The following is a 22554-nucleotide window of genomic DNA, read 5'->3' as shown; positions in this document are numbered from 1 at the left end:
ATTTTTGACGTAATCTACATATCCAAGCTTCTGAAGTTTTTGTTCCGAATGGAGGATGTCTTCTCTCTATCTTTGGTGTTCTTTGCGAGGCGATGAACTTGTTGGTTGTAGACCTTCAGTGCGATATGTCGATTTGGTTGCAAACGGTGTGTTGGGTCAGCCATCAGTGGGAGGGTGGCAATTGATTGGTGATTTTGTACATCGACTGTGACGGAATCATTTATGATCTGCTGCTCTGTTTCCTCCTTGATGCTCATGATTTCGTTTGGTTGGTTGCGACACGTCTCACATCCTCTACAATTAACACAGCGAAATGACCATTCGCTGCCAGCACGTTCCGCTTCATTGAATGTGATGAGCTTCTGAACATCAACATCATCGTCTTCGTCAAGTGTGTTGTTGCTAGTGACGTCACCGATGGTTGCAGAATATCCGAGCATGCGCACATCTGGGTTGACTTGATAGCCATTTCGAAAGAGAGCCAATTGATTGGAGATGAAGTGTGTGGAGAGGTGACTTGAGCCAACATTGTTGAAGACCTCATGAGGTCCTCCGATGACACCAGTGGAACCGTCTGCGTTGATGAATTGAGATCGGTATATCGTCAGTCCAGATGGAAGTTGGAAGATGGGTTCTGGGAAGTATCGCTGATATCTGATGCCCACCATAAAATCGACGTCTCCTCCAATGGATTTAGGAACGGAAGGAAGAAATTGAAGTTTATTACCTTCTTTCAAGTATTGAGTCTTGATGTCCTCGTAGACCCTTCCTTGGAGTGGGTAGCTTGGAAAAGTCTCGGTTATGCGATCCATGCAAGGTCCAGTCATCATGGCATTAACTCCGTGGCTGAGAGGAATGGAGATGGTGTATACTCCGTGAGATGTGATGTTGACTGATCCACCAACACCACCCATTGAGATGTCCCCAGAGAATTGCTTGATTGCGTTGGATCCAAGATGCCTGACTGCCTCGAAGCGACTGATAAAATCGCTGCAGCCAGAGTCGTAAAAGATGGTGTACGTTCGTTTGTTGATTTGGATGGACTGCAGCATGAAGATAGCACTGTTGGAGTCGTCTGTTGGAGTTGAATGGCTTGATTTGAATGAAGTGTGGAAGATCTTTATATCCTTGGAATACGTAGGGACTGGGAGTCTTCTGATGCATCGGCTCTTGTAGTGTTCGAGCACGTCTTTGTTGGTCTGGTCAAACTTGTGATCGTCACATACCAGTACATGTTTCTTCGTGATTTCGGAGTTGTGAGCCGGATTCTTGCAGATAAAGTCTCGTTGACATTTTCCTTCGGCGTGTTTGCCTCTATCCATTTGTGCTCCGGGATAAAGGCATTGATAACAGAGTCCATTGTCTTGGAGGAACTTGAAACGTTGGCTGGTTGTCATGTCGACAAACTTCTTGCATGAGAAATACTGAATTAACTTTGTACCTCTCGGACCATTGGATTTGATATGATTGGTTGCGCCACAGATGAAGCATATTGGCTCTTGGTGTGTTGTTGGTGTTGGGGTTTTCCATCTGACGAGCCATAGTAAGTTGACGAACCAGACTTCCTCTTGTCTTTCTCCTTGTCATTGGTTGAGTTGGATGTCTTGGTATTCGACTGGATGACAGTGACTTGTTGCTGTACCTTGATTTCTTTCTCCAGAAATTCAATCATCTGTTTCCATTTGTATTTTCCCTCTCTTGGACTTTCGCAGGTCAATGTCAGCCATCTCATCATTCGACTTTGACCAAGTTTGTTCGACAGGTGGGTTAGGGCGTCACCATAGTATAACTCGTTCTCGATGTTGTGGTCGGATGCTAGATGCATTAAGTCCCGCATGACGTTGATGACCTTGCTTAACGATTCAGTGATTTTGATGGAGTCCTTGTGCTTCAAGTCAATGGAATTGAGTTTGGACAGCTTGTTGGAAAGGAGCAGACGTCTATCACCAAACGCATCCTTGAGTCTTGTCCAGATATCTTGGATGTCGGTCACGTTCTTGACAAGCTCCAGGGCATGTTTTCCGAGATGATTGTTTTTTCAGTAAGTCAGACTGGTACGATTTTGGAATGTCTGAGAACAGTTTATTGAACTCCGAGTTGAAGGTGTAAATGTCAATGTGCGAGTCATAGCCTGTGAACGTAGGCAATTTGATATTGAGCTGACTCTTTTTAAAGTTATCAAGTTTATCAAGTTCTCTGGTTTTGATTTCCTCTTGAAGACTGCTCTGGTATGACAATCGAAGTTCTAACAACATGTCGTAATCCTTCTTCAGGCTGGCAAACTTGTCTGGTTTGATGTTGAGATCGAGGAGTTCCTTCATCTTTAGAGATAAACTGTTGAATTCTGTGCTGACGGACGATAGATCTTTCTTACGTTGCTTGAGGTCTTCATTGGTGCACTTTCCAGCAATGAACGTGATGGTGGTCTTCAAGTGCTTCATTGACTGAGTGAGATCGTCTATGGCAAACTCTGACTTGTGCTCTTGTGTGGCTTGAGATGTAGCAGAAATGGCGATGTTATATTTTGTGAGACATCTCACATATTCACTGACTTTTGATGTAATTAATGTCAATTGTTTACTATAACTTTGCTCATAAACACCATCTTGATCTTGAAGATGAAAACGAAGTTCTCTATGTTTCTCTCTGAACTGGTTACGAAGTGTCTCAATTTTGGTAGCACACGATTTGATGAGTTCTGGCGACTCTTTGATGTCATCTGGTGCATAGTCTTGGATGATGTCAAGTATCTGATCCTCAAGACCTGAGGCTGAGAACAAAATGATTTTGATTTCTGTCTCTGCCATTGAGCGAATTGAGGTGTCGGACGACAGACGAATTGAAGTGTCGGACGACGGATGAATTGAGGTGTCGGACGACGGACGAATTGAGGTGTCGGACGACGGACGAATTGAAGTGTCGGACGACGGACGAATTGAAGTGTCGGACGACGGACGAATTGAGGTGTCGGACGACGGACGAATTGAGGTGTCGGACGACGGACGAATTGAGGTGTCGGACGACGGACGAATTGAGGTGTCGGACGACGGACGAATTGAAGTGTCGGACGACGGATGAATTGAAGTGTCGGACGACGGATGAATTGAAGTGTCGGACGACGGACAAGTTGAGGTGTCGGACGACGGACGAATTGAGGTGTCGGACGACGGACGAATTGAAGTGTCGGACGACGGACGAATTGAAGTGTCGGACGACGGATGAATTGAAGTGTCGGACGACGGACGAATTGAGGTGTCGGACGACGGACGAATTGAGGTGTCGGACGACGGATGAATTGAAGTGTCGGACGACGGATGAATTGAAGTGTCAGACGACGGATGAATTGAAGTGTCGGACGATGGACAAGTTGAAGTGTCGGGCGACGGATGAGTTGAGGTGTCGGACAACGGACGAATTGAAGTGTCGGACGACGGATGAATTGAGGTGTCGGACGACGGATGAATTGAAGTGTCGGACGACGGATGAATTGAAGTGTCGGACGACGGATGAGCGATAACCTTTTCTCCGGTTGATGCAAGGATGCGATAGTCAATACGATCTTTCTTCCTCGTGTTCATTGACCGCGCCCACAAACAGCAGTGATGTTGATTGAACGGTCCTGTTTGAATGTAGCGTCAGGATGAGATTGGATAAACAATAACGCCGTGTTTGTAACACTGTTCAGTGCATTAATTTATTGATGTGTAGTAATGTAGTGTTCAAACTGAAAATAAAAATTGAAAGATACTAAGTCTAATGAATGAAAATAAAATAATCTAACTTAGGTACAAAAGGATGTAAGTCTATGAGAACAAAAGTAGAAGTAGAAAACAGCAAATGTATAAATGAATGATTGAAGTACTAATATAATGTAAAAGAAAATCTAACTTAACTTAACTTAGGTGCCACAAATAGAGACAGAGAAAAGAAACAAAAAACTCACCAGCTGGCCTGAGGTAGAATGCTGTAAGCAGGCAGCAGAACACAGGGTGTGTCAAGACTAACACCAACTGTGTGAAATGAAAATTGAATGTGCTTGTATATGTGAGTAACTAAAGAGACTATTGATTGATTTCATTTGATTTGAGTTGACATCATGTCAGAGGAGGTCTTCACTCCTTGAAGTCTCTGTTGAAGTGAGGTCTGAGTGATGATGTGGCATTTATAGGCAGATCAAAAAGTCTAATTTACAGACCAAAATAAATTATGAGAAAAATTGAAATAAATTATAACAAAAGGAAATGCATATCAAATTGACATAAAATTAATGAATAAAATACTGACCAAATGCTTATCAAACACAGAAAAATGCAGAATAACCAAAATGGTGGGAAAAGTGAAATAAATGCAGACCAAACAAAAACAAACAAAATGGCTGCACACTGAAAGAGGTGAGAGTGTTTGATTGACCAAAAATGGATTAAAACTAAGGTTTATGCCTTAACAAGAGTGTCGTTACATTTACTCCTTGTGGGACGTTGCATTCAACGGAATATGTTGCAAAGGTATCGATCCTTTCCAATAGATCGTTTTTGTATGCGTTTGTAGTATTTAAGTTGACCGAAACCTGATTTTTGAATGTGACATCATTTCCAGCGTCAATAGCCCAAGTTCCACATGAAGAATAACCAGCCTCCAAAATCAAATATGTTTCATTGGATTTGTCACTTGGTCCACAAGTAGGATCATTCCATGATATGTTGTATTGAACACTTATTTTCACATGGCCCGACAAGAGTGTCGTCATTTCCAATTCTATACTCGCCGACAACAAAGTCAGTTTAGCGCTACATGTGTTCGGCCCACAAGTCTTAAGACATCAATATGGTAAAGAAACAATCACGGTCAAAGACTCGATTCTGATTGGTCAATCAAGCAGTTTTGATTGTACCCAGGATGCCATTATTCCGGATCACGCAGCTAAATATCCAGTCAGACGTCGCCCGCTTCCACCCGGCAAAGGTATGTTGACTTGCTTGTCGTTTACATTTAGTCATTCAAAACTTGAAGTTTTAGTTAAGAGGCTCCGTATTTCTTCAAATGTTTTTCTACCTGAGTTTGGTATGAAAGTCAAAGAAAAAGCACTCGGATTCACGTCACCGAATTTTCGCTTTTAAAATTTAAGTCTATAGACATTGCCCCCAGAATCCTGGACGGTGATAGTTGCACTTTATCGACTGTATTCTTTACACGTTTACCAGAGCAAGGCGTAGCTATTTCTTTTATGGCTTTAACATTTAGCGAAGGACCCTCAATCATTTACATTTTCACCCTTTAGGGAACGTTGGTATGAAAGCCAGTATCTTTTCAAACAACCCATCAACCGGCCCTAAGATGTCTTGGGAAGATCCGATGTTCTACCCTTCCATCAGTGGTCTAACCACCTTTCAGAACGTCAAATTTAAAGATTTTTCTTCGGGATGTAACGGCGCTAACAACTATGTGTGGATGACGTCACCAGTCTACGGAGATATCCTCCATCCGACGGATTTCAAAAACATCACTCTCGAAAACGTGGGGGAAGTCAATAAGGTATTGATTAAGATAGATGTTAACTGAATTTTAGAAATCCTGGAGACAGTCTTTCAATCCCGGCTAACCATTTATATGTAACCCATAATATTTAAAGGTTTAGATATTCATCTATATATTTTCAAACTGATATTTTTAAACAATATGGCTGTCAGTTTCCTGTTGATCGGAGTACTGGTAAAATATTCTAAGTACAGTACTGCCTTTTTCAAACGGGTAGCATAAAAAGCGAGATAAAATTCCAATAATTTTTTTCTTAAGAATCATCCGGACAATAACATTCGATTAACATAATAACATTCATTATACCTATCAACTGTATCTACATTCAGTACAGTTGACCTCTAATTCGATCGGGAATTGGATTTTCATCGAATAAGGGAACATATCGAATAGTAGAGCGTCGTTTATGAAAGTTTCTTGTTGATGGTGACTTTCAATACTATCGAATAATGGAGTGTATCGAATAGGAGAATGTCGGATTAGAGAGCGCCAACTGTATTTTTATATCCACTATAATTCATTTTCAGATATTCCATCATCATTAGAGAGCGTCAACTGTATTTTTTATCTCCATTATATTTCATTTTCAGATATTCCGTCATCGTCAGAGAGCGTCAACTGTATATTTTATCTCCATCATATTTCATTTTCAGATATACCACCATGCAATGACAACGAGATGGATCAATCCATCAGACTGTGTTGACATGGATTGTGATGCCAGAAGAAAAGTTCTCCTAACCAATGACGATGGTTCGTTTTTCGGGGAAAACGGAATCTCTGCAATATCCCAATCGGAATTCGGATGGGGAGGTGATCGCAAATGGGGTTTGAGTAAGTTAATTGCAGATATTGGTTTTCTGTATTCATTTTCATTGCAGATTGTGCTTCAGGAATTTTTTACCTTCATGGATTATTGGTTCACAATAATTTTTCATGGGTTTCGAAATCGAAATTAATCTTCAATTTCTCCTGTCAGTCGTTCGTTGATCGGGGACCGTTCGGGGAATAGTTTGTCGGGGAATTATTTGCTCGGGGAATTGCCCGGTTGGGGAGTTGTCTGTCGGGATATTGCCCGGTCGGGAAATGGTCTGTTGGGGAATTTTCGGTAGGGGAATGGGAATATTTTGTGAGTCTATTTTTTTAACAAAAGTGTTATTTCTTTTCAGATAACCGTCGAATCCCGAAAACACTTCTAGCTACGCCCTCTGGTGGGCGGTTAAATGCCGACGCCACCTATCCAAACAAAGGTATCGATCGACATGGCGGAAATTGTGTGTTCCGCTCCGATTGGCGGATGTACCGGTGTAAGGACATGAAATACCGAATGTTTGTCTTCGAAAGTTTGGATAAAGATACAGAAATAAGGTACAGTTTTTCTTGTAAATTCATTTTTTTTAAGTCTAGCGTTAAAACTCAGAGTTAAAACTCTACCCGTCTAACCTAATTTTGTGGTTGTAAGGTTTGGTGGGGATTTCCCTTTTTTCTCATATATTATGACTTTGATTGTAGCTTCTGTAGTAATCATGCTAATAAAGTAAATGCGTGAAAAGAAAAGAATGTCTTTTGCTATTTTTTATTAAGTTGTCCTGAGTGATAAACGTTAAATTTTGGAAGGCCTACGTAAAAATATTAACACTTGTGAAAGGGGCTGCAAACATCATACCTAATTAGCGACCATTTTATCAGGGGATGTTATTATGTCTATTCAAAATATTTTTCAGACGTCTTTCGCCGATCGCTCTTGCAACGCGTGATGGATACATCGATCTGATCAACGGACCACAAGATCACGGATGGTGCCACGGCTATACGTGTCAGGAACGCGTGTCCATGTTCCAAATGATTGTGAACATGCACCGACACTATGATTTATACCTGACATCATACAACCCTCAAAAAACAAGACTAATGATCCTGAACGCTGAGGAGGAGGACGCCATCCGATTGGCTATTTACTACCCCAAACCACAGAGGTTGGATATCTATCGATTAGGTAAGATGGCGTCTTCTGCTTTGGGCTCTAAGTTAGTTTCATTAGTCTAAAGGTAGAATATTACAAGGATACAAGACCATGGCATGTCATGACTTCAGTATCTGGCCAGAACTCAACAAGAATTGAAAATTAATACTTAATATGATAAAATCTGTTGAAGTTTTCCTGTCAAAAATTGAGAAAAACTTAAATGGATCTTGTACGTTTCTGATGGAGCTAAAGTGAATATTACGGTAGCCTATAGGTGATAGAGTCATGTCGGCTAATTGCGAACACTTTTTGTTTCATCATTGCATTATATGCATAATTTCGGCTGATACATTTTCTTATTCAGGTTTATACATCCGTCCAAACAACGCTGTGGTGAAGAATGGAGATTTATCATTTGCACCTTATCCGGCCGATGATCCGGACAAATACCTGCCCGATACTCGGAGTTTTGCAGCCGGTAATTGGTTTGACGAGAAGAAGAACCTTTTGTATGTTGTTGTGAAGGGGAAAGAACCAGTTCGCATTGTAACAGTTCCTATCATTCAGGTAAGATGATAAATAGATTTTATTCAGTGGTTTTAGTTTATGGTTTTAGTGCTGTAGCTACCGGGGGGGGTAAGGGCCAAGTAAACCTTTGAGAAATGGTTTTTCATAAATTTTCTGATAGATTACTTTTTTTCGTTCTATTTCTCAAAAATAAAATTTTCTTTAGAGTGCATTTTTCAGCCATTTTGAGCTTAAATTTCCAAATCCCTCCCTCCTAGGGCCATTCATGTAGGCCTGGATGACACTAAACCTCAGCCTGCAACATTAAAATGCTATCTTAATCTCTCGGTAACGATAATTGCTTGGTGGTCTGAGTAAAAGCCTCAACTTCACTGATCTCTGTTTTCTTTTCACCAGCTACGTATTGGACTTTCTTCATCCAAAGCTCTTGATGAAGATGAGTTCTTTGGTCCCAATCTGGCCAAAAATATTGCTGCTTTCTTCAAGATTGATCCCAAGAAAATTTTCCGTATGAACGTTGTATCGGCCGGTGAAGGCCGAAGACGCCGTCGTGCCACTGGCTCCTTTACTGTTGAGGTGAGAGCAATACAGCGTGCTTTGGCGCTTTTGAAATTCAATTTCCAAAATGGTGTCTTATTAAACCTAAGTTGAACTCTGTTTTTGAAAAATTCTTATAGGGGGCTCAGTTTTCAGATAATTAAGAATTCTCTGATTCTGAAAGGCTGTTTATCTAAATCTTACTGCTGACATCTAATAAATTTCCTGTGGTTTCTTTTCAATGTCATTAGATCGACATCGGAGATCCAGCACCAAGCGAAACCAACAACACAACCTCAACCAATCAAACATCATCATCATCGAACTGTAAGCATCAAGATTATTCCCCATTTCAAAAAATGCACTGACCCCTGCAAAACATGTAACTCTGTGAAATCAACGATTTGAAAAAGTGAAACTTCATCTCTAATGTAGCAAGCTAATTTATTAATTAATTCACATTCATTTACATTAATTAATTAAAAGTACTAATTAACTAATTTTGAACAAATCGGAACTGAAATCTGACAAAGCAAGGATTTTAGACCATGTTTAGATGTTACGGCTTCAGAAGCATCGTTCCGAAACATAATATAAACACCGTAACGGAAACCATGCTAGAACAATGCGAAACCATAACGTCTGAACATAAACTTTTGAAATGAAAAGAAAGCTTTATGTATGAACGTGATGAACTTTGACTAATTTTCATTCATTCTCCCACAGCAACAAATACGTCATTCAACGATCTTTCAAAGACGTACGCAGATGTTGTGACGAGCTTCCAAACGGGATCATTGACCTCGTTGCTAAGTGACGAATTGAACGTTACAGTTGAGGATTTTGCTGCACGAGAACCAGAACCGCCACCACCAGAACCTCCTGCGCACGCCACTAGCAACACCAGTAAGTGTGTCAGCCACAATAATATTACCGCTCTTGCTCTTGATTTACATGAACTACTGGGTGTGCCAGACATAATTGACTCACTTTGAAATCAAATCTTTCAAGTTATATAAGTTTTTACAAAATTATCCTTTTTTTAAGAAAACTCTGATTCAACTCTATCAAATCTGCTTTATTGGACCCAAAGTTTTAGTCCATCTTTGCTCTTTTCAGTGGAGTAAGTTTGATTGTTTTAATACTTGTAAGATTCGATAAATATCACATTAAAAGAGCGTAGTGCATTAGTAGGTTTTCGTGGGAAAGGAGAACATTCTTAGCCCCTTTGTATAACCTTTGACATGTAAACTCTAACTCATTCGGTTAAGAAATAATAATTGGTAGAGTCTTGACCAGAACATCTTTGTTGGAAGCAAGTGCATTCCGAAAACGATCTTCAGTAGAGAAAAGTAACCGACTTGTTTTCATTTTTTTCATATTTCAGCTCAAGCAATGAGTGGTACATTGCTGTCAGATTTTCAATTGCAACAGTTCGAAGCTGACCTGAACAATTCCATCATTGTTTTCGCCATCCCTACGGTAGCCGAATTCGAAACAGAACCTAGTTACCATAACAATGAGGAACGCTCGGCTTTTATTACTCAACCTGCAATCCGATTGGTCGACGCCAATGGAGATTGGGTCTCAAACGTGGGCGGATCAGGCAATCCATGGGAGATTACCTCCCGTTTAATTATCAACGAGGGCGGGGATGCTGAAGCAGAACTTATCGGAAACTCCGTAGCGCAATTTAAAAATGGAGTAGCGACATTTACAGACCTCGGTATTTCACACAATGGTACCAACTACACTGTGGTCTTTGATGTCACCAAACCAGCCAATCAAACGTTCTCCGTGACAGCCAATAACATCACCGCTGTCTGGGTCAAAGAAGACAGTAAGTTAACAACATGAAATGCATGTTTTTTTATTTAAAATAAAAACTATTTACAAAATGGTAAAAGCAAGAACATTTTAAGGATATTCTAGGCTTGAAATGTTCTTGTTTTTACCATTTTGTGAGTCTGCGAACCCTTAAAATGTTCTTAATTTGTTCTTAATATCTGGGACATCGAAGCCTCGCCTGATGTTCTAGTATAGGTTATTGTCATAATATAACATATGATGTAGAAAAAATCGAAAGTTTTGAGACTTTGTTGGTACCTAAAGTTTCATGTCGTCCGTATGGATGACAATCATCAGCTAAAAAGATTCTTAACAACTTAAACAGCTGTGAAATATCACCGATCACTTTTGGCACTAAGAAGAACCGGAATTGTGAAAGCCTTTGTAAAGGCCAACGTAGTTGGCCATATGGTCAGGTAGAAATCTGGACAAGAGAAACCACTTTTTCGGACAGTTTAAAACCGGACATGTCCGGAAAATATGTCTTAAAAAAATTGTCCAAATATTATGGATTTTTGATAGGCGCTGCTTCGAAACTCAGTGCAAGCTTGACTCTTTTCATAATCCTTTCTAACACTTTTTCCTATCCACTAAACAGAGGTCGCTGATCACGAATTGGAATGTACACTTTCCGGAATGAAAATCACATTCAGTCTCTCCGACATCGCCCTTGAAGAATTCCCTTACGAAATACGTTTCAAGGGACAAGAAGACAACGCCAACTGTTCCGGAATCACTGGCAGTTCCGTTAATAATACGGACGGAAAAGGTGGAATTTTTATTGAAACGAGCTATCTAGATTGCGGAATAAGCATCCACCAATACGACGAATACATCCAGTTTAACCAAACGGTGGAGATCATTTATGGGAATCCAATGAACTCCACCTTGGTGTATCGATCTTTCAAGCATGATACTCAAGCTTCGTGTTTCTTTCATGTCAATCAAACAACGGAACTGTCCTTCAATGTTTTCAATCGCATCTCTGAGAATGTCATCGAATGTAAGTGTTTAGAATGATAAAGTAAAGAATGGTAAAAAGAGAACTCCAAATTTAGTGAAATAAATAGAATCACAAAGTGCCCAAGAAAATTCGAAAAGAATTCGAGCGAAATATTAAGAAATAAAGAACTAACTTACACTTGCTACACGTTGTTTCATGCTGGTACCGTAAGTTGGTCTAATATCGACATCCCTCTTCTAATTTCGACATCCTTCTTTAAAGATAGGAATAATAGGAAGGTCGTAATCACTGATGCACCCCTCAACTGATTGCTCAGCAAAGAAAATTAGTTTCAATCCGCGATTCTGACCTTCCTATTATTCCTATCTTTAAAGAAGGATGTCGACATTAGACCAACTTACGGTACAATCTTCAGGCAATGCAGGTGTATTGTAGATTTTATTTCAAATAAAGAAAGATTTTAATTCAAATTTTAAATTTAATCATATTTTTTTTAACATTTTCTAGCTGGCATCGGTGAATTTGACTTCGATTTTGGAGTGTACAAAGCAGACAACACTGAAGTCACCGGCCTCATCTCCATTGGGGAAATATTAACATTCAAAGTGAGATTGACCACATTGGCCGATAACGTCTTATTGTCGCCGCAGAACTGTTACGCGACACGTGGCGACCGCACGGGAAGGGTCACCCTCATCAAAGACAGGTTAGTACAAAAAGATCCTTTTTTTGGTTTTAGAATATTTTTTAACTTTGCGTATTCATGTTTACAGTTTAAGCAAAGGGAAGTGATGAATTATTTTCATATGCAATACATCTTTTCGACCGTAGTCGCGCTGTCAGGCGCGTAAAAGGTGTATTTAAAGCCAGGTAATTTTCTTCAAGAGAATCTTTAACTATAACATAAATATTATATCTGTGACATGAACCACTGACTTACATTTTGTTCGTTTCTTAGGTGTCCGAACCCACTTTTCACGGACAGTTTACAAATCAATACTTCACCCACGGACAAGAAATATTTCGAATGGCAAGACATTGCTTTCCGTTACCATGGAAACTCAAACACTGTCCGATTTGCTTGTGATCTATTGGTCTGTCCGGTAAAAGATTTTGCCAACACCACACAACAATGTAAGAGATGCAATCAAGTATCGGCTCGTCGACGTCGTGAAGCCGCTGATGAGGTCCCTGATTACCCAGTGTCTGAAGTACAGATTGAAAGTCCACAATATTTCATAGTCGAGGAAAACGAAGGTAAAAAATCTCTTCTTTCTTTTGAAATAAAATATCTTGTCACCTGTATGTTTTGTGGCTACTTTGAATTAGTATTACACTGAGATTCGAAATTACAGTCAGTCTGCTGCAGCACATTTTCACACTTTTTCGTCAAACTCACTGATAAGTGAGTCTCTATATGCCTTTTTTTAACACAGCTTTTAGTAATTTTGCTATTTTATTCTCACTAACGCTTACTCATGTGTCACGTCTTTTCCTGGCTAATAAGTTCTCTTCGCCTTTCTACATAGGGAACCAACCAACATCAAACAAAGCATCTAAACAATTTATGGAGACGACAAATGGTATCTTGGTTGCGACGATCGGTTCGACACTCTTATTGATCGCTTGTCTCCTGATCATCAAAAAGTCCTTTCACGCTCCAAAAATCGTCAGTGCTGAATAAACTATCTTGTAAAAATGTTAAAAAGAACTGTCTACAAACTTTTATCTAGCTAAACCGAGGCTTAGCCTCACCAGTAACTATTCCGTTACTTGTATAACTTTTATTTGTATAACTTCTATCAAAATATTTAAATATTGACGTGAAAATAAATATTTTTCTAGACATTTTATATTTAACATTGCACTCACAGTGCACCCTTTGTAGAATTTAGTATAGTAAAGAGCTTTTTTGTATATAATCGCTTTGAAACAGAAAAGTAGTTGAGATGTATCAATCAATTCTCTTTAAATCATCCAAACTCGAACCCAGTCCTCTAGTCCACTTTATGATTCTTATAGCGCTCACGATTGTATCACATCCACCAATAAAATAAAAGTGCAAGTGACTCTGGGTACGAAAGGGAACTCTCAGTTCACCTGCTCACCAAGATGAGTTTTTTGCTTAGCATTCTAGCTCTTTTTCTGAAAAAAAATTCCAAAATTTTAATAAACGGGGGAGGACGTAATTATCAGGGGGGTTGGAAGTTTTAATTACGAAAACCCAAAAATAAGGTAAATATAGGCTAAAATCAGGCTATTTAGAGCAGAATAAGGGACCTTTTCTTTGAAAGCTGAAAAAATTCTTAAAGATTAATAAATGGAGGGGGGGTCCTAATAAGGTGCGGGGGTTGGAAAAATATTTTCGAAAAATTAATTTATTTGGAACCTTAAGAGTAAGGGCTTGAGCCTTAATAACCTGGTTGCTTATGAAAAAAAAAATTTGCATCAATCATCAAATCTGGATACAAAATCCATCGTTCACAATTCAGCGAGGAAAAATTAAAGTTTAATTCCAGTGGGGATTAAATTTGATTTATTAATTTCCCAACATTGAAATTTTTTTTTTGCGAGTTTAGGGTCATCATCCAGAGATTGAAAAGGGAGCTAAAGTCCGTCCCTCCCAAAATTCGGCAGTGGAAACGAAACATGCCGCAACCTTTCAAAATTTAGTGCTTTAAAATAAATCTTACTTCTTGAAGAAATTGGAATAAGTCATCATGGTGAAGAAAATTTATCCAATTCAAAGTTTTATGCCGTATGCTTTATCAATTCAAAAGTACTCAAAAAAAGAGCTCTTGTTTCAATCAAAAGTTTGAGTAAATGTACCCGGGGGGACTCGATTAACGACCGTACGTGCGATTAGACCTTTTGAAGTTGGACCAATGCAGAGAAAATCTAGCAAAATTTTAGTAAATTTGGGCGAAAAACCGACCCTTACGGTGCGATCTAAAATCTGTCTTTTACTCCTGGAAATTTTGAAATAACTCTTTACCCCTTGGAAAAATTAACACATCTTGGAAATTTTTATCGTATTACACTCTGGAAATGTTCATCCACCCCTGTATCGATATGAAATGGAATAGCCCAATTTCGGGACCGATTGTAGGAGCGCCGCGACCCATGCCATAATGTTATTTTTACCCGTCCGAATAAAAAACTAAGTCGAGATTGGCCTTAGTTTAAAATGGGCTAGTTCTAATTTTCAACATCGTGTTCTTATAAAAATGTTCTTATGAAAAACATGTAATTATGGTCATATTAATCCCGAGAGAATTCATTAATCACAACATTAATTTTTTATTATCATTTAAATTTCTTGTGATTACTTTTCGTTCCTTTATAATTTTTAAAGCCTTCGGAAATTCTTAAATTTTTGAGTTTTAAGCCTAAAAATATTCTTAAAATTTTCTTAGTTTCACAATTTTGTGAGTATTTTTGTGCAATTTCATAAGAAATTGGGTATTTTAGACTCTATAAAGCCTTAAAATGTCCATAACTTGTCCTTAATATTTTGGCCATCGGAGCCCTATTATTATTCTAATTAAAAAACGTGTATTTCATCTCTTGGGAATATTCACCTTTTGTAAAGAACTCTCAAATGGTTTGATTAGATTCTCAAACGCTTATAAATTGGATCGACTCTCTACATAATAAATCATCTAACACAAGCAAGTGAGGAGAGAGACACCAATACTAAAAGATGAGAATTTTGGCTTTCAGGATTCTTTTTGTCTTGATAGGTAAATTTTTCTCTAGCCTGGGTATCCAGACTCAAAACTTCAGAAAAAAAACTCTTACCTCAACATACAAAGTTTCTAAAATTTTAGAGTCTGGTGCAACTAAAAAAGTCTGATACAGTTTTGAATGACACAGTCTGTGAGTAAACCCTTGTTGACAGAATCTCAAAACTTTGGAAACCCATGCAGACACACATAATTACTTACCATAAAACCTCGTTTACAAACTCAATAAACTTTCAAAACTACTTTAAACTATATCCAAACGTCAGCCACATTCATAAAGGCTCCTTTCCATCAGCTATTTTGTTTAGAAATGAACCTGTGTTTTCATTTTCATTTGTTTATCTTATTTTGCCATGTCAGCTTTTTCCATAAATTATGCACGCGCATCGAGAAATATCGAAAACCCCACGAAAATTCCGCTCAGTGACTGGGCGCGTACTGACCAATTAGATACACTCGCATATGCAGGGACAAATATCCCTGCAGATGAGCTAGTTGGACCAGACCGTAAACCAGAGACAAGATTATAAAAAGCTAGACGGTGAAATAGTTTACGGTCTGGATATCCAGTTTTTCTCCTGTTAAAGGTTAAGCTGTATATTAAGGGCTCTGACCATAGTGAATTTTTCATAATTGCCGTGTTTAAAATGCGTTTTCTGACTGATGTAACGAACAAAACTATGGCATGTAATACATTTTCTGTTAGACAAACTATTCCTGAATCTGAAAATTCAAAAATTGCATTGAAAAAATTTGATAAAAAAGAAAATGAAGACTTTTGCGAGGAAGAGTATTTCAACTTTGAAGAGCTTAGTTTCGGCGAAGAAAAAATATTTTGAAAAATTTTTCGCAGTAGATGATGTATCTTTTACCGAACAATAAAAATCTTTGCGGAAAATTTTTGTAAATGCTTCTTTTTCTCGAAATCTTCAAAATAGTGGTTTTTCATCAATTTTTCATCTGGATTTTGCTTAAAAAAACAGTCATAACTTTTGACACATCTTTTTAGAAAAATTTTCCGCAAAATTTGAAATAGTTCAATTCTTTGCGGACAGTGTAAAGAAATTTTGAAACAAAAAATTTAATTACCCATTAAAACTAAGCACTTTTTGTAAAAGAGGGTGATGCAACATATTATTAACATCTTTTTAAAATTCATAACGTCATTTTTGCAATTAAACTCTTAATTGCTCTTAAGGGATTCGATTAAAAAGCAATTTATAAAGGCAATTTTTTGTTAAAAGTGTTAGGGAACCTGAAATATAACTTTTATGTTCAAATACCAAAATCAATTTGTGGACTATGGTCAGAGCCCTTAAGTTTACAAAATTTACAAAAGTCTTTAGTAGTTTTCTTTCCGTTGATTCTTCTACAATGCTAGGTAAGAAAACCGTTCGAAAAACCTACGTAATAGCTTATGGATAATGATATTAGCTTTTTGGTAAAAGATAGGATTGTAATAAATTCTAATTTTACTGACTTTGTGTCATTTCGTTTTGCTCTAATGGTATGGTTATCGTTTATTTATTTGAATCTGGAGACAACAATGACAATATGTCAATCTTTTCCATAGGGCAAGTAATTCAAGAGTCATCAAATCGTTCGAAAGCTCGCAAGCTGACGAAATTGAAAACTCTGACGAAGCTCCATTGTACCTTGCTGACGATGATGAATCAACATTTGATGGCATGGAAAGGAAACGCCCTTCTTCAGATGGAAATTCTGATCTCTGGAGTGTAAATCGTCCAAGCTCTGACTTCTTTGTTGGAGAAAGCACTACAGAATTTCAAACAAAGCTGCAAACCACTAAACGGGAAGTAGAAACCACACAACCTACACAACCGACAAAAACGACCAGAACCACACCTCGAATTCCCAAAGGATTGAAAAGAAAGATTGTTGAAAAAATAATCAAAAGTGAGTTGTTTTTACTTGATTGATTTCAAAGAGTTTGAGAATTCGCGGTCGGTGTGAACATTGTACCGTATCTATACAGGGGGTGTAGCAGAATTTCCAGGGGGTGAAAGACTGATTTCAGTCCACCCTCACTTTAAGGTATGAAAATAAATTTTTCCAAGGGTTCTTTTGTAAATTTCTTTTTTCAAGAAAATATCTTTTGACCTGAAAAGGTTCGTCCATACCCCTTGTATAGAAATTTAATGCAATGGCCAAATCTCATTGGGCCAATGGTCCAATGAGATTTGTATTTATATATTTGGAAAAAGAGGTTTGGAATAAAGCAGTGTGACTTATTATCCTCACTTTCTTGTTTTCAGGAAAAGTGAAAAGTGTTTGCTCTTAGGAATGTGTTCGGATAAACAATTTATTATCTTCCTTTCAAATTTACAGAGTTGATTCACCGTATTCAAAAACTGGAATCTAACACTGAATCATTGGGAGAAATGCTTTGGACAATCAGCCAAAGACTCGATCGCCTTATGAAACGCAAGAACAAAAATGATACCAGCTCTTCCGCTGACAATTCAATCTTACTAAAGATCTCGAAGAAGATGAACCAGATGGCATGGATTCCAGTTGCCGATGAAGTTGGCAACTCCACTCGAAATCGATCCATAATCAAAACCCCACCACGCTTAACTGGTAAACAATCTGCCGTTGCCCTTCACAACCAAGTTGACAATTTGTCACCAAGTTAGTCTCAGCCCTTTTAAAGAAACTCATTGAAACAAATGACAAGCCAACCACACTGAGAATAGTTCGGGAATTTCAAACAAAAATAGAGCTTTATATCCGTATTCTCGAAAACTCTTTGAAAAACGTCGAAAATAACCAGAAGATTGGAAATGGAGAAAGTTCGGTCAATGAACACAAATCGTTGCGGAAACTGGTTGAAAACTTGCAACAGAAAGTTGAAACGAACAGTCAGTTGATCCATCGCATGACTGTGGAACTCGGCATCAGACCATGATTAAGTTATATCTTTTTAAATCCATTTATTCTGTAAACTATAATACTTAATGAGTAGATGTTATTACATGCATGTGTCTTTATGAAACTCAAATTTTTGCAGAATTACTCTTTAGCCTACTATTCCTTTAATGATCTCCCCTTCTCTCTTGTAGCAACTTCTTTTGTTGATATGTTTGAAAATGGGAAAATGCCAGAAAATGAATTAAGGAATTATAAAAATTTCCATTATCGTTGAATAAAACAGGTGTTATTTTTGGACAAAACTCGCATCCAATGCACCGTCTACGCGCTCCGACTACATCTTTTCATACGATATGTTTTGACGTCACTTCTACTAGGATTTCAAATCCTGACAATATCCAGAGTTTGAGAGCAACGTGGCTTTTTCAAGCAAGATGGAGCAAGGGGAAAATACTTAAGTTTAGCTCCCAATTGGATATTTCATTGCTGAGAAATCTCATAAATTTGTTCACAAGTAGAGTCAAAATGTTTGTACCGTCTTTCAACAGCGTGAAACTACGCTAATATCCAATTTTCTGAGCACTGACTGGACGATTTATCTAGAATTGACCAATCATAATTGCTTTGAAGGCTGGGCAAACATTTGGAAAGTTATCTGTAAGTACGAGCGGAATTTTACCTGAAACGAGATACGAGTTTAAAACCAGGAAAGAGGAGTAAACAGATAATGTTGATCCATTAAAAGTTTGTTCTCAACATAATCAACATATTGTCCTTCTTTATCACAATTTCATAAAAGTTAACATTCAAAATCCTGAAATAATACCACCGGCCCGCTGGAGTTTGAAAATTCAACCCTAGATTTCGACACAAATTTTGAGCAAAATCTCTTTAAGGGTCCCAAAATGCCAATTTCTCTCTAAAAGTCAATTTTCGATTTTTGGCTCGGACATTCCCGTCACCTTGCAGACCTAGTACCCCCCCGGATTTGGGAATCATTTAGAAGATTTCTTTTGGAAGAAACTCATTCGGTAATACAGGGTGACCCGAATAAAAGTTTGAACAAGCCATTGAGTAGAAAAGTTTGTGTGTGTTATTGCTAAAATACGAGAACGTACTCCACTGTCCTTTTTACTATTCCATTGTTACGTAATGACAAAGAAAAAAGAGGGGGCGAGAGCTCAAAATACAATTTTGTGAATACACACATAAAATCTTTCTACTTATAGTTGTGTTTCGACTCGATAATTTTTTTCGGGAGACCACCACCCTGTACAATACCTTGGGTACCAGAGCCCAAGTTTTCATCAACAGAGAAAAAGCTGTGATACTCACAATAGTAATACATAATAAATGGAGTCTCTATATATAAGATAACTCGAACACCCGGAAGCTGGGTACCAGAGGCCAAGTTTTCTTCCAGTAGATAAGACTAACAGTTAACTCGCATAAAATCAATCGCGGTAATTTCGTACCTGTTTGGTTCCATCCGAAAGTATTTTTACCTCCTAGCTGGAAAAATATAGCTGTTCTATCTGAAGTAAAAATTTCTCCCATGGAAAACGAGGAACTTTTCTTAATTTGGGGGAAATCCTTCCAGCTGGCAAATCAGAACAGATATTTGCGAATTTTAGGTCGGTGGCTGCTTCTGGAGTTAGACTCAACTCCCGGGGGGGGGGCACTGGGTTTGCGGACTGACGGTATGTGCGGGCCAAAAATTGGCTTTTAAAATTGCACCCTTACAGTGCAGCAAAAATCAGTGAAATTCATACCCTTAGAGTGCATTTTCCCCCAAATTTTCGATCCCTTTCGTGCAAAAAATGGTCAAAATTCTAGCATTTTTGGTCAAAATATCTAGATTTTTCAAGAATTTTCTGAAATTTCTATCCTTACAGTGCATCTCTAGTTTTTCCGACCCTTACAGTGCATTTTAAACATATTGGAAAAGGTACCCTTAGGACCCGCACATACCCGTCGTTCCTTTTGCCCAGCTGCCCCGAGGCCCGGAATTCCCGAGTTATTTTTTCCGAGTTAAAAAAACCGAGTTAAAAAAAAACCGAGTTATCCCGAGTTATGACGTCATTTTTGGAATTTAGTGACGTCATTGTTCATTTTTTAACTTGGGAATTTTTGCTTCCTTTAACTTTCCGAGTTATTTTCCATTTTTTAACTTGGGAATTTTTGCTTCCTTTAACTTTCCGAGTTATTTTCCATTTTTTAACTCGGGAATTTTTGCTTCCTTTAACATTCCGAGTTATTTTCCATTTTTTAACTCGGGAATTTTTGCTTCCTTTAACTTTCCGAGTTATTTTTCATTTTTTAAACTCGGGAATTTTTGCTTCCTTTAGCTTTCCGAGTTATTTTTCATCTCTCTTTAAATTTCTTTTCAATCGACATGGCAAACTTTTATGGCGCAATGGCGACAAACTTTATGTCAAGATTATGAAATGAACACAACACGTTTTTTCTTCTTATTTTTGCATCGCACGTTTTTCAGTTTCGAACAAGTGTCCAGTATCTTTCACTTCACATTGCGCAGAATGGGGTTTGACGTTCGAATAGTTTTTATAAAAAGACGGGGGGCAAACATTCGAATAACAATATACCCTCAGGTCAACATTTAAAGACTTTCCACTTTGAAAAAGTAGCGTACGACCCCCGGAACGTTTTTTAACCGCAAGTCTAATTAGAGCCTTATGACACAAAAAGATTCGATTCATAATTCGAATGTTTTGCAAAGGTCACACGCGCGCGGGAAACTTTCGAATGTTTTTCTGTAAGTTGATTTGGTGAGTGTGTGCACTCTGGACAGTTTTATTTATATTCATTCAAAATTTTTACAGCAAAGGGGGAAGGACTGAGTGAATTTTTTTGAGAATCTTGTCATGTCACTTACAGTATTCTTTAATGAAAGGCTTACACTTTGTTTATCTAGCAGGTTTTAACTTCAGTTCTTGCTTTTCAATTATTCACTTTTTTGTTGATTTTTCATTTTATTAAGCAGGTTAAGGTTTTTCTAGTTGGTAATGGATGGTTATGTCTTTGATTTAGGTTGGTATGGGATCAATAGATTAAAGCTGGTGTTTTTTTATGAAGAAAAATAACTCGGAAAGCTAAAGGAAGCAAAAATTCCCGAGTTGAAAATTCAAAAATAACTCGGAAAGCTAAAGGAAGAAAAAATTCCCGAGTTAAAAAATGAAAAATAACTCGGAAAGTTAAAGGAAGAAAAAATTCCCGAGTTAAAAAATGAAAAATAACTCGGAAAGTTAAAGGAAGCAAAAATTCCCGAGTTTTTAAAAAATGGAAAATAACTCGGAAAGTTAAAGGAAGCAAAAATTCCCGAGTTAAAAAATGAAAAATGACGTCACTAAATTCCAAAAATGACGTCATAACTCGGGATAACTCGGTTTTTTTTTAACTCGGAAAAAATAACTCGGGAATTCCGGGTCTCAGCTGCCCCCCCCCCCCCCCCGGGACTCAACTGTATTCTGTCTTTCCGCCCATAAATCCACCCACCGCCTTGATTCGATTTGGAAGACGGTAGTTTTGGACGCGTGTACTGGATAGGGGTCAGTTTTCAATTTCTTTGGATTCTCCTCACACTTTTCAGTTTTCATCAATTTTTCTTTGTTTTTCGCAGCAAACCACAAAACCAGATGAAGTCGAGCCCACAAGAGTTGTAGTTAAATGTTGTAGAAAGGTGATGATGTTCGGTATCATTAAAACTAGGCTCTCCTAAGATAAGTGCTGAGGTGAACTGAGGGTTTTTGAATGTTTTTTTTTTTTGCTTTGGGGTGGTGAGTGGGGATGGATGGAGCCAGTCAGGACCTCTTTGGTCTTTTTTAACATTAGTTCGGATAGAATAAAAACATACCTGATCAACACAACCAAACCTTCTGTCTTGCGTTTACTCTTTCCTTCCTAACAACTTTCGTTTTTGCTTATGCAGGTTTTAAAATCCACAAGTAATGAACCTCTTATAGCTTTATCTGAATAAATCTGGTTGAAAACCTTTTGTCAGGTTTCATTCCGTACGTTTTTTATCCACGTGGTGAACCGGTTTCCCCGATTTCCCGATAATTAAAAATTGGAACTTTCCCATGGGCGCGATTGGGCGTACCACCGCCATCGCGAAATATTTTTCGTGAAAATATACCGTATTCTAACACTAATATAATCTAGATAGGAAACAAATATTAAATTTGATCTTTTTTTTCTTGTATTTCTAAATTTCAAGATAAAAAGAACTGTCTACGAACTATTATTTTTAACGGGCGTTGAATTGACATTGACATATTTAATGATGTCATAATCAATGCCGTGAATATTTTGTCAGCGCCGTGCATATTTTGTCAACATCCTTTTCATTGGATAAATACCACTAAAATATACAAGATAAGTAAACATAAATTTATCGCCCGCGAGCACGGCTTAGCTAAGCGCACCTCTCTTGTTCATTATCTAAGAATTGAAGCGGGCAAAGATTACCGCGCGGCTGATAGCGGATGAAGGTTTTTTTGAAAATATTTTCAGTTATA

General features: G+C 38.0%; 2 protein-coding genes and 1 long non-coding RNA gene across 3 annotated transcripts; 2 read left to right on the top strand and 1 right to left on the bottom strand.

Annotated features, from left to right (window-relative positions):
- Nucleotides 1–3666: 3666 nt before the first annotated feature.
- LOC136804700 (uncharacterized) lies at nt 3667–4010 on the bottom strand. Its single transcript, XR_010846292.1, has 2 exons — nt 3944–4010; nt 3667–3724 (listed from the first exon to the last, which is right to left on the bottom strand). It is a non-coding gene; the product is annotated as an uncharacterized lncRNA (long non-coding RNA).
- Nucleotides 4011–4716: 706 nt separating this feature from the next.
- Nucleotides 4717–13332, top strand: LOC136804648 (fibrocystin-L-like). Its single transcript, XM_067061256.1, has 14 exons — nt 4717–4962; nt 5279–5532; nt 6189–6369; nt 6705–6903; nt 7260–7531; nt 7866–8068; nt 8426–8605; nt 8818–8893; nt 9293–9472; nt 9954–10406; nt 11013–11417; nt 11886–12084; nt 12337–12635; nt 12908–13332. Exons 2-14 carry the CDS (start codon nt 5290–5292, stop codon nt 13060–13062), a joined length of 3045 nt encoding a protein of 1014 aa, XP_066917357.1. The 5' UTR covers nt 4717–4962; nt 5279–5289; the 3' UTR covers nt 13063–13332.
- A 3216-nt stretch (nt 13333–16548) lies between these two features.
- Nucleotides 16549–17852, top strand: LOC136804022 (uncharacterized). Its single transcript, XM_067060766.1, has 3 exons — nt 16549–16565; nt 16698–17041; nt 17474–17852. Exons 1-3 carry the CDS (start codon nt 16549–16551, stop codon nt 17779–17781), a joined length of 669 nt encoding a protein of 222 aa, XP_066916867.1. The 3' UTR covers nt 17782–17852.
- The last annotated feature ends 4702 nt before the right edge of the window (nt 17853–22554 follow it).

The sequence above is a fragment of the Clytia hemisphaerica genome, unplaced genomic scaffold (genome assembly GCF_902728285.1).
Source record: "Clytia hemisphaerica strain Z4C2 unplaced genomic scaffold, Clytia hemisphaerica genome assembly, whole genome shotgun sequence".
NCBI lineage: Eukaryota > Metazoa > Cnidaria > Hydrozoa > Leptothecata > Clytiidae > Clytia > Clytia hemisphaerica.
This window is presented reverse-complemented; position numbering and strand designations above follow the sequence as displayed.

Bases quoted from the DNA above. Each gene is read 5' to 3' on its own strand.
- LOC136804648 (XM_067061256.1), top strand. From the start codon at position 5,290: ATGAAAGCCAGTATCTTTTCAAACAACCCATCAACCGGCCCTAAGATG. The intron at 8,069-8,425 runs GTAAGATGATAA...TCTTTTCACCAG, and splicing joins TAACAGTTCCTATCATTCAG to CTACGTATTGGACTTTCTTC. The intron at 12,636-12,907 runs GTAAAAAATCTC...CTTTCTACATAG, and splicing joins CATAGTCGAGGAAAACGAAG to GGAACCAACCAACATCAAAC.
- LOC136804022 (XM_067060766.1), top strand. The intron at 17,042-17,473 runs GTGAGTTGTTTT...TCAAATTTACAG, and splicing joins TGTTGAAAAAATAATCAAAA to AGTTGATTCACCGTATTCAA.